Consider the following 12301-nt stretch of genomic DNA (forward strand, 5'->3'; position numbering starts at 1 on the left):
TAACTACATTACGCTTTATTATTTGCCATTTTACATCAGCGTTTGGACATTTGGGTCAATTAAACTATTTCAATATCAGTTCCACTCAGATGTAGTTGAATAAGGGCTTGAAAAAGGTTTTGATAGTTGGCGCGTTCCAACATGTATACAATTACACGTTTGGACAGCGAAACTCGTCGGAAATGTTGAAAATATGCCATGATTGGATTGTTGCACCAAACATAACGACCAAAGAAGCTTTTCACACATTTATTTGAAAGAGCAGTCATCATTTGCACATTCTGTCAAGATGCACTTCGTAGAAAACAACAACAACAAAGTGACGTTCTTGACACACACAAAACCCAAATGCAAAATTTGGAGGAAAAACAATTCCCAGGTGAACACCTTGACTCCACACTGAGAAAGATTATGTAACAAAATGAATTGAAGTACACATGATTCACTAATAGTGTTGTTGGACAGGTTTATCTTTTTGAACACTTACTCTATAAAAGTGTTTGGTATCCGACCAACAATTTCTGGGGGAATATGCCTCACATTAAAACTTGGGAGGTGGATTCATCCAGAAACTTGAGCTCAGTAAGAAGGACACTTTTTTCGGGGCATTGTGGGGTTGAATTTTGAGCATTGCCACTACAGGAGGGTACCACTGGTGACTGGAAACTGATGTGCGATATTGAAAACGGCTTGCACTTATCAGTGCCCTGCTTATACACAACGATATTGCTAATAATAAAATAACATTGGAATGTACACTGGAAAGGAACTCTCTAAAGGTAACAATGACAACCCGGGCCCACACCACTTTACTTATTGGCCTGTGGAAGCGCATACTCTTGTGCAAAATAGCAACATGGTCGGTTTTTCCTCGACAGTCTGCTCTCCAGTACATTATGGCTAACTAAACAAAAGACAGGAATGGTAGTAAAAAGAACACAAAATACATTTTATGTCTCTAAGTTAAGGGAGACTACATATAGTATATTAGTTTTGTTTCAACAGAAGAGTACAGATGACTCTGCACCATAATTCAAATGATAAATTTGAGATCATTAGAACAATGGATTGTTCGGACTTTGGAGGTAATGGCTGAACTATTTTTTGTGTTCTTACTGCCTCTCATGAGACTATGCACCATGCAAAAAAATTGGAGGCAACAAATGGATCCAAATTGTTATTCCACTCAAGTGTCCCTGCCATGAAATGAAAAATAAGGGCAAACGCCAATAGAGTTTGCAAAGTGCCACAGACGCTTACCATGATGGTGTCAAAGCATACTATGTGAAAGAGGAACACACATTCTACACAATATCTGTAACACATAGAATGTGTGGAACTATCTCCTGAAAATGGGCGTACATTAGGAAAAGCCTTTTTTAACAACAGTACATGGCAGCTGATATCAGTGTAAAAGGCACAGGCGAAAAAAGTACTCTCGGTAAAACTGGTAAAACAACAAATAAGACAAAAGAAGCGAATTGAGATGAGACGTTTTTAAAGTGGAAGGACATATAAAAACAAAAAGCAAGAGAAAAACATAACACTGAGTTCACAGCCCCTCACAGTAACAGTTTACAGATACTCGGCAAGATCGGCAGCACACGCGCGACAAGCAGAATCGTGCTCTTGTTCCAAAGGCCTGCTGAACAACTAAGCTTTCAGGCATTAATGCTTGTTGCTTTCCACACTACAGTTGTGAGACTAATACTTTATATAGAACCTGACAGGATGGTCAAAGAGCTGGGAATGTGTTGTCACGTAAAAAGATCAATGAGAATCAATCAACAGGGTGCATCATGTGAATTGACGTTGCAGATAGGCACGGCGTAGCTTATTTGGTATCAATTAAATGCACTTGTGGGGTTCATCCTTGATGTAACAGAAACAAACGCTTTTTTTGGTCACATTCAATTTCAGGAATCCAGCATGGTGAGTGCTTGTAAAGGGAAAATATCGTGTAGCACCTGGTGCTAGTTAAGTGCTTGACTGAAGCTTTCCTCGAGGAGTGAGGCTATTTTGGTTTGGTCCATCTGCGTAGAGAACACATCAACTTAATCCATGATGACCATATCGACACCCGTGAATCACCACTGTGAAAATATCATCGTAAAACTATCGGGAAAATAATGTCCAACTGTATTAGGGAATGACTGTTGAAGATTCTAAAATGACAACTTTATTCCCACAATATTGTGACTCACAATATTGCATCTTAATTCTTGGGAAAAAAGCAAACTATTCCCATGAAATGTTTTCTAAATCTAAATTCTATTTAATCTTTTTTCCTTTCTTTTCAGTATGGGCATATTACCATGAAATCCTGTGTATAACCGGGAGCCGTGTATTAATATACACCTGCACATCGTTCCTGATCATCCTCTGTCCACCGGGTGCCCAAAAGTAGTTATATTGGAACCTTTCCTGCCTACGAATGTCAACCAATGGAACTGATTGCTCTGTGTACCATCCTGCTGTGGAGAAATATGGATCCAAAGCCTCTCCACTCTTGCACACTCAGATGAGTGAATACAGTGTGGGTGGCAAAGTGAGTCACAGTGTACGTATATGTAATAGCAATTGTGCATCAAATTCTTCAAGTGAAACACACTAGAGCAGGGGTGCCCAAACTTTTTGGACCGAAGGTCTATTTTTCGATCAACTAACCTCACGGGATGTACCCTTACCAATACACACACGCCATGATGAGAAACAGCCTGAAACTGAGGCATGCGATGCACTTTTGCAGCCTGTTAACTATCGTAGCTCACACGTACCGTTTTAAAGTGCTTCCCAGGGCCCTCCTAGGTTCCTATTCTTTGCCCGTGCCCTCGGTGAATTGTACACAAAGCAAACTCTGAATGAGAATAATGTCGATATAAAATAGAGCGCAATAGCTCTGATCACAAGCTGCAATTGCAGACTGCTGAGCGCAAACAACTTCCGGTGACGTCATCAAATTCAAGATTTACCTGCTTTATTTTATTTTTTTAATATTTATTTTGTAAAAAGGAGACTGATAGGAGATTTTGGTGCAGCGTACATTAACACAAAAAATATATTACTAACATGTACAAAGACACACAAATGGTTGTTTGTTTGTTTTTTTTCTCCTCGACACTCTTCGGATGTACTTGGGACTTGTTTTAGATCTACCGGCTGATCAGGATCGACGTAACGGGCACCCCCACACTAGAGGGCTTTGCAGCGCAATCAGCAGTCATTCGTCCTCACAGAACACAGTCGGTGTAAATCTATTAATAGAAAGTGTACACACCTCACAGATGAAGCCCAGTTGCACCAATTCACCAGCCAAATCATGAATATTTTCTTCTGAAAGCCAAACCAGCAGTTAGTAAACATGTTACATCCCTTTCACGTGACGACCGGTATATGTTCACAACATCCTGCTCAGATGTTGATTTTTAACGCCCCCAACAAAAAATGTAGTTCTGATCCAGTTGTGATTTGAGATCATTCACTTTTTTCAAAGAACTGTTGTTCTTCCTTGATTATTATGTTTAATGGCTAGTTGGAAAATTTGAATTTAATCTTTAGTCATTTCAAGAGAAGTTTATGTACACCTTACAAGCAAACTATGAAACATCATCAGAATGCATTACCACAACTGAAATTGAAATATAATATTAAAAATGTAAAGCTATTTACCCAAAGTTGAAATGCTTCTCACTCAGACTTTTAAAGTCTTGATAACATGTTCAACAATTTCAAGATCCCATGACAGGCCTGCAGTGTATTTTTACATAATTGATGGGCACCAATTACTTTGTTAATAATGAAGTCTGACACTGCGTTGACGTGCAGTGTGTGAAAAGAAGCGAGTGTGAGTAAAAACAGGAGATTAAGTGGGTGATTCCCAACCAATGTTCCGCGGCACGTTAGCGTGCCGTGAAAGCCGTAACTGGGTGCCACGGGAACTTACCAAATTTCACTTAATTGGTGAATTTTTTTTAATTAACAGTAGATAATGTATCTTTGTCCCTCTATCTATGCCAACAATGTACAGTGACAGAAAGAACCAATAAAATGATCTTCCATTAAATGGCAAAAAGCATGAAATTTACATAGGTATCCTCTTTTTATGAGAATTCTGTTTAGTGGTGTGCGGTACGATTTTTCTTAAACTTAAAACATAGCTCAATAAAGGTTGGGAATCACTGGATTAAGTGTCCAAGTGTGTCAGTGACACACAAGAAACTGCAAGCCGCGAAAAGACGGACATATTTTGACACAAGAGGTGACAGCTGTCAGCTCCAGTCACCCCTCGGGGCCGGATCCTCACATGCTTGTAACGTTACACGTACACAAATACCTGCGTGTGCAAGTACATTTTTTTTTCTGACCATTAACGCTGATAGGTTGTCCATTAGACATTTCATTGCCGTTCTGTCAAATGAACACAAGCAGAATGTTGCATATGTAAATGTAAGTGTGTGCAAGACAGTGCTTTTAGCAATTATGATGTTCCAAACAGATGTGTTCATTTTGAGCTTTTGAAAGATGAAATAGACTTGTGTCAAGAAGAAATATATATTTTTAAAATCCCACATGCGATCTGCTGAAACGTAAAGTGCAAGAATCGAGGAGACAGTCTCAGCTGAAAATAGTTAGCACGCTCTGTCAGGCATCTCACACTCGCTTTCACACATGCCTCAGTGCACGTATATGGACACATCCTCAAAATTAACACTGCGCGCTTTGGAATAGACAATGATGCCATAACCATCCAATATAAAACTAACAGTAATTATTTTTTACTTATACTTTAATCCACACTATTAGTTGCTTTGTGTGTTGCTCGAGGTGTGTGGCTTACGAGGTAACATGTCACAGCTTAGATGTCTGTTCAGCTTGTCCTCCAGCTTCAGCAGCAATGTCAGCTAAAAAATCAGGAATGGTTGAGCTCATTTAAAAATCATTTTGAATGGACAAGAGAGCAAACCACAGAGAGTACATTGCCAACTTGATAAATTTGTATCATGAAAGGCACATAAGCTTACATGATATTTGGGTCCCTCTTCAATGAGTTCAACATTGCACTGCATATGAATGACCTGAAGGAGACAGACAGAAAACCGAAATCATTTCCTTCTAATATAAGAAGCACTTTCATATTCCTATTCAGAAATTATGCATTGCATCACACACACCCGCCGCGTCTCCAGCTCCACAGGCTCAGGCGTGGGGGACTTGACCAAAGGAACGACAACGAGAGATTTAACATTCTGCTGTCGAGGCTGCTTCGGAGAGGAACGGCCAAACGCCGTGAGGGGATAAATCCCGTTTCTGATTGAGGGAGATCAGGACAGAGATGGACTTTCAGAGGCTTTGACAAAACAGAAGAAAGATTACTCTGTTACGTATCCACCTATTGCATTCTAACCCACCCTGTAAGCTGCAATGTAAAAAGAGCGTGACAGAAGGGAAGGAAAATAAAATGAACAGAGAGCAGGTCAAGGAGGCTTATTAATATATGAAGAAGTCGGCTGCATCATTTGAGGATAACAAAGGGGAAACAAAACAGATCACTTCTGCCCCCAAGTGGACACTTGAACAAAACAACCTGATAAAACCATTTGATTTTCTTTCAAAACAGATATACTTTTCTGCTTACCGAACATCCTCCAGGAACTTATCGAGTTCCAAGGCGGGAAACTGTGAGAGCCTGAATGGAAAAAAACACAAACAAAGGCAAGGATATGAAAAATGATCTGTTTGCATATTTATGAAGTCATCAGTTATGTTGTTAGCAGGTTATTAGCTAATTAACTGCCATTAAAAGGCCAACTCGATGTCGTTATTCTCAAAGACAAAGATGGCGAACAGGTGTTCTTACTTGAGCTGAAAATCATCTTTCTTGTCAGCGATAATGAGATTAGGGTCCAAGTTTTTGGTTATTTCCTCCAGGGCGTTCTCTGGGATCATGTCTGGACAATTATGAGCCATCAACAATCAATCTGCAAAATCTCGGTTTCTACAAAATGTTTCCTATTTAACTGGGCCTGAGTCATGATGCAAAAAGGCTAATAATATATGTTCTGGCTCGACCACCATCTGCTTGGGTGTCAACCAAATTGCTTTTGTTATTTATTACAGCTCAATTTTTTTAGGTTTTGTCACACAACACAACTGAACACAACACAGTCTATGTGTCAGGGGGTCTCACATTGGTGGCTGACAATACAGTGAGCAGCAAGCAGCTTCAGTAGTGGCACTTCAAACAGAGCCTGGTGAAAGAGCAGCTCTTGGGCGGTGGGCCTCGTACACGGATCACAATCCAGGCACTTCTGAATTAGCTCCTAAAAAGCACACAACGCACATTGTGCTCAACAATGTTCTTGCCTATCATTTCATGAAGAAGGCTGTGGATCTTTGTGTAAAGGTATGTTTAAGTGTTACCAAAGCTTGGCATTGTAACTGACGCTTGTAAAATTATCCAGACCCAATGTGAAACGTTGGGTGTAAAATCCATACATCCACCCACACATTTTATACAGCTCCGTCATGCACATATTCACGCCAACAGAGAAATTAAGTATTCACTGAGGTATCCATACATAAATAAGCATGGGGAGGAAAAGCAAACTCCAGATCGGAAGGCCACAGCAAAGATTCAAACCCCAAAACTCAGAACAGGCAGATGAGGTAAATACTAGGTTCCCAAACTGTGCTCTCTTCATTCAGTCCATCTATGATTACGTTATCAAAATGGATGCTTAGCTTGTTTTGAAATCAGCATTCACTAAAATAGTGACAATCAGTCCTACACAAAATTTGAAAAGGATTTTGAAAAACAGAGTGAAGAAAAAAAAAAAAACGCACAGTAAAAATATACTGCCAAAATTAGAACTCGGGTACAGAATGAAAGATGACGTTAACAAATGCTTGTGATTGTTGCTTAATGGCTATAAGGATCCTGTTGAGTGCATACAGTATTTTCAAAACAGAGTTTGGCATATTTCCATGGTTTTTCATGGGCCTGTTCTACGCCGCAGGCCTCGAGGTTGGCACCTTGTAGATAAAAGTTCACACGGTGTTTCGGCCTTACTTACCCTCTGCAGAGGGTCCTCCAGCAGCTGTATGGCAGTATTGACGGCATCCTCGGACACATATGACGACTCCCCGTTTCCTTGAATCTCCGAAAGAGCCATCTGCGGTGCACGCACAGTATATGAACATCTCGTACCGGCCTTGAGCATGTTTCATTTTTCATTCTGTTTGTGGGTTACTCCAGCACCTCGAGGGCACACATGCCGAATGAGTAGATGTCTACAGCTGTGCTCACGTCAGTGACAGCTGCATGGAGACAAGCAAGAAGACAATAAGAGTCAAAAATTGTCCCCCGTAAGCCAGGCCTCTGCAGGAGTTTGAGGATCAACATTGTCACAGGGACAGTAAATCAATTAGTGTTGGAATCTGTGGCGCCAGTCGCTCATCTGTAAGAATTTGAGATTTGAAACCGGGGGATCACTTTAGTCTAAAAAAAATGCACGGAAATCTTCCCCTAGCACCCTCTGCTGGCGAAGTTAAAAGAGACAGGTTATAAGTGCAAAAAAAAAAGACCACTTCTGGACCACACAAAACTATCCGCCTTTGCCTTTTTATGCAGTAGCACAATACAATGACAATGAAGGCGACTCTATTCTACTCAATTGCCTTAACTGTATGAACTTTCACACTGTGGCAAAGCATTGCGCATTCAGATCGTCTGGTCTGGCCTGATTTGCCCCTCATTCGGTAGTTCTGACTTTACACAGGACAGTTGTGTCGTTTAGCCTTCTCTTACCTCCATATTCCGGGGCAAAGAAATGCAAGTTCTTCTGTTCCTCATGGCATGTCTTCACATGGTTGTTGATGGTGTCTGGACCAACTGCAGTTCAAGAGAAAAAAAACAAGTTGAGGATCAATAAACATTTCATTGAGTTGGGTAGAAAAGTACAAAGCAGACTGTGTTTTGTGTATCTGGATTAAAGTCCATTTTAATTAAAGTCTAACCACACGAAAGAATTATGCAGGCTTGTCTTCCAACTAATGAAAACAATGTGGGTGTCACTTGGCTTGAGAACAAACTAAAGAAAATGAAACTTGTCTTTTTTTCTTTAAATACCCGATCCAATCTTGATGAGGCCATTGTGCTGGATGAAGATGGTGTCACAGGTCAGGTTGCCATGGATGATGGGGGGATCACATGAGTGGAGATAACTGCAGGACAGCAACAACAGACTCGCGTACATTATTTCCCATCATTTTCATGTGACCATGAAAATGTAGGAGCACGAGACCAACCTAAGAGCTGACAGGATCTGAGTGCACCATCTCTTCCAAGCCTGTCAGAAGCACATGCCTTATCAAAAGACTTGTTTTAGCTGTGGTTTGGATCTACTGTGCGTAAACACTGGAACCACTGCGTAAAATCACGGTCTAAATCTGTAATTTATCAAGACCAAAAGAATGTAAGCTTTTTAAATTTGTTTCGAAAAATGTATACATCACATAGATTATATTAAAATTCAATAACATTACAACAATGTTCATTTTCCTTCTGATACATAATCTGATGCAGCATTTGTCTTTGCACTTCTCGCCAACTAATGGGAAACAGTGTGCCAAAATTCCATGCCAGTCACCCTCATACAGTTTCTCAGACAGTGACATGACAAGCTGGGCTGGACAAAGACACACAGCCACTTACAAGGCGAGACTCCAACATCTGAAACGCTCTGTCAAAGCCGTCAGGTAAACAGAGCTGCACTAAGATTTGTTGGACGCTCAGATTAGCATTTGCTTCTGATACGTGGCACATACTTGGCTGCCTGGTAAAGTTGTCAATGTGGTGGGGATGTGGAGGTGTTTTTGTTTGGTGACGTGTCCATGTGCCACATATAGAGGTTTGCACGGCAATTGACAAGTGAAGTTCTGTGACTTGGTCAGGAAGTGTTGCATGTAAGAATGGGCCAAAATATCAGCTACGGTGTGTGCAAAGCTGGTGGAAACCTACAAAAACTATATGAGCTCTGTTATTGCCAACGAAGCTTATATTAAAAGGTATTGAATTGAACATTTGTTTTCGACCAAATAGTTATTTTCCACCATAATTTACAAACAGGGCAGCCCGGTGGTTGACTGGTTAGCGCGTCAGCCTCACAGTGCGGAGGTGCAATTCCGGCTCCGGCCTCCCTGTGTGGAGTTTGCATGTTCTCCCTGTGCCTGCATGGATTTCCTCCCACATTCCAAAAACATGCGTTGTAGATTAATGGAAGGCTCTAAATTGTCCCTAGGTATGAGTGTGAGCGCGGATGGTTGTTCTGTGTGTGTGCCCTGCGATTGGCTGGCAACCGGTTCAGGGTGTCCCCCGCCTACTGCCCGAAGACATCTGGGATAGGCTCTAGCACGCACGACCCTTTGTGAGGATAAACAGATCAGAAAATGGATTATGGAACTTACAAATAATTCTTTTAAAAACCTACAATGTGATTTACAGGATCCCCCCCACCCCCACACATTCAACTCTTACAGTTAAGCGTTCCTATGTTGAAAATCACACACCTCTGACGTGGTTTTAAGTGGGAGAACTTGCACAATCTGTGGCTGACGAAATACTTTTTTGCCGCACTGTACGTCTCCTTTCAAATCACTGCATTGTGTATTTGGCACATAATAGCTGTAAATAGTTTCCACATAATGGCTGTGAATATGTCTGTGCTTGCACTGAATCCCGCAGGTCTTATTCGGCACATATTAACTCGCATCCCAAAACCGGTTTCCATCCCTGACGTTGTGTACCAATTCTTGAGGCGCACTAAATTTTAATTTTTAAACACGGGCCAGGCCTAAAGTTCCATAAACCAATATGGTCAATGTTCAAACAATTTCATGTTCATATGTTATACCTTCTGAATTCTTGCTTTGTTCTAATACACATCACAATTCCACAGTCAGTTCTTACCTTTTCGTTCATAGCTTTGTGATTCTTTTTGGTCTTCTTCAGAAACTGCTTCAAGCTTCCTGATGACATGTACTCCGTAATAAAAATCACCTAAGAGAGAATGTTAGGTCTTTGTGATGCTTGTATGAACATTTTAATAAAGAGCAGATATAAAGTAGAATATATACAAATTAAGTATCCACTATTTGTATCCGTTTATGAAGCCACTGGAATGAGTATTCAGCTGACATGACTTACCCGAGCTCGGTTCTCCTTGGTGTCAATCCAGTACTTGTGAAACTTGACAATATTTGCATGCTCCAAATGGATTAGGTTATCAAAAACAGCCTTCACTTTCTCCTGAACACAGCATGCAGATATAAAGTTTTAAAAACAATTTCACAACTAACAATCTACCGATTATTTCTCATGTATTGAGGCCTGACCTCCAGCAGCTTGAAGTTCTTCCTCTCTGAGAACATGACTTCATTCCACACCACCTCCACCCCTTCCTCAGTATCCATGGCCAAGTATGCCGTGTCTATCCCGGGAACATTTCGCTGATTCACCTAAAGAAAGAAAAAAAAAAATCAGTCACAAGATTCTATTTTAAATGCATGACAACAGCAACAATAATGGATGAATAATGCATTGCATGAATAACATTTTTGTAATTTATTTTGTGGAGTAATTGAATAATTGATTGTAATTACATGAGTTGAAAATATTAACAATTAAATGATTTTTAAAATTAAAATATACAATTTTACAAAGATTTTCCCTGTATTTATTTTTACCTCATTTATGAATTACCTGTCTTTTCTGTCCACTTTAAATGTTAAATCTGGACTTTGAGCAAAAAAGTTTCCCCAGACTTGCTCAAATTTTCTTTAGGCATCAATGCTAATGGCTGTGTGTTCCTGTGATTGTCTAGTAACCAATCCAGTGTGCATGCTGCTGATCACCCAAACTCAGCTGGGATAGTCTCCAGCTTACCCGCTATCCTGATATGGACAATTGAAACGATCGAGTTCTTCTTCTCATTTGTTTACTGTAGTTCCACTGCGGCCTCTACTCTACTTGGCCCTATTTTTGTCAGGAAAATTATTGCCTTTAAAGAAATGAATGTTGCACTTCAAGTGGACCGCCAAGATAGAATTCAACTCGCATCACATTCACCCATCTAGTCAATACAGCTGTCTGTCTGTCTCGTATCTACCCGTCACTCATCTGTCGATCCAGCCACCTGTTTTGTCTGTCTGTCTTCCTTGCTTCTTACCTCTTCTCGGCGCTTCTGCCAACGGCCACAGGGACTCTCCTCCAGGATGTCAGACTCATCTTCACTTTCATCCTCCTCCTCAGTGGTGGTGGAGGCAGCGGGCTGTGTAGGGGCCCCACTTTGTACCTGCTGAGCATTACACGACATGTATCCCGCCGCGGACTCAGTTTTGTTAGCCTCTGCAGGCGGGGGTCCTTTCCCATCTGCCTCCGCAATCATGACACCACTTTTCCAGGCTGGATTGTCCTCCTCTGCTGCTACTGAGCTGTGTGAGCGACGGTGGGTCTTCTTCTTTTGAGTTAGTTACACGTCCATCATCTCAGAAGGCTTGCTTTGAGATTCGCGAGGCTGCAAAAACACATAACACACATAACAGTTAGGTAAAAGTGGGAGGAGTCAATTAAAAAAAACAATCACACACAAGTCCTGACACTTCTGTTCTCTCTAGACGTCCTAAAAATCTGGTTGTAACCATAGAACAAACTTTGCTCAGATACAAGGCTGAATTAAAAAACGCACACACTTTACGACTCCAGTCCATTTAATTCACTTGTGTCTTTTGCTAATGCTCACCTTTAGCGTTTAAGACGTTGTCTTGCACTTCTTCGCTAACTTTCACAGCTAACGAGCTAATAAAGGTAAATAAAAAGCGTGTTAGCATGACATTAGGACGGCGTACACGAAAAAGTTTACCGTGTAGCACAAAGTTGACGCCACGACAAGTAATGGAGGGTTACATGTTGGTGGCAAAGGCGGCGAAGGGACAAAAACCGGACAGTTAAACGACTTCGTCATGAAATTCGCTGTCGGTTTTCAAGTCTCTCAGTGGCAGGAGTGGGAGGGGCAGGGCAGCACTTGAGGAGCACCTCTTTGCGCTACACGACGCAGTGTGACGTCATTGACTGAAAATAAATCTACATTTTCGGCCATTTAAAACTTGAAATTAATTATAAATAATCACATACTGTTGCTTGACTGTAATTGTAGTGGTTATATAACATAGTGCCAACTTTCATGGTATGTGAAAGCCAAATTAATTTTAAAATACATCTAGAACACGTTTTCCCCACAGTTGC

At 40.9% G+C, this 12301-nt stretch overlaps 1 protein-coding gene across 2 annotated transcripts; it reads right to left on the reverse strand.

Annotated features, from left to right (window-relative positions):
* Positions 1–233: 233 nt before the first annotated feature.
* Positions 234–12081, reverse strand: LOC127600099 (nuclear receptor-binding protein-like). 2 transcript variants are annotated; one of them, XM_052064432.1, is made up of 18 exons: positions 11799–12081; positions 11226–11573; positions 10393–10515; positions 10205–10306; positions 9968–10057; positions 8308–8348; positions 8129–8223; positions 7808–7891; positions 7259–7317; positions 7074–7172; positions 6188–6320; positions 5858–5948; positions 5636–5686; positions 5172–5307; positions 5022–5075; positions 4838–4901; positions 3278–3333; positions 234–2033 (listed from the first exon to the last, which is right to left on the reverse strand). In XM_052064432.1, the coding sequence occupies exons 2-18, from the start codon at positions 11442–11444 to the stop codon at positions 1974–1976; spliced, it is 1557 nt and encodes a 518-aa protein (XP_051920392.1). In that variant the 5' UTR covers positions 11445–11573; positions 11799–12081; the 3' UTR covers positions 234–1973. The 2 variants fall into 2 exon arrangements, 1 of the variants encoding a protein (XP_051920392.1); XR_007962272.1 differs by lacking the exon at positions 5858–5948 and having other exon boundaries at positions 3278–4901.
* Positions 12082–12301: the final 220 nt, after the last annotated feature.

Source organism: Hippocampus zosterae, chromosome 4 (genome assembly GCF_025434085.1).
Source record: "Hippocampus zosterae strain Florida chromosome 4, ASM2543408v3, whole genome shotgun sequence".
NCBI lineage: Eukaryota > Metazoa > Chordata > Actinopteri > Syngnathiformes > Syngnathidae > Hippocampus > Hippocampus zosterae.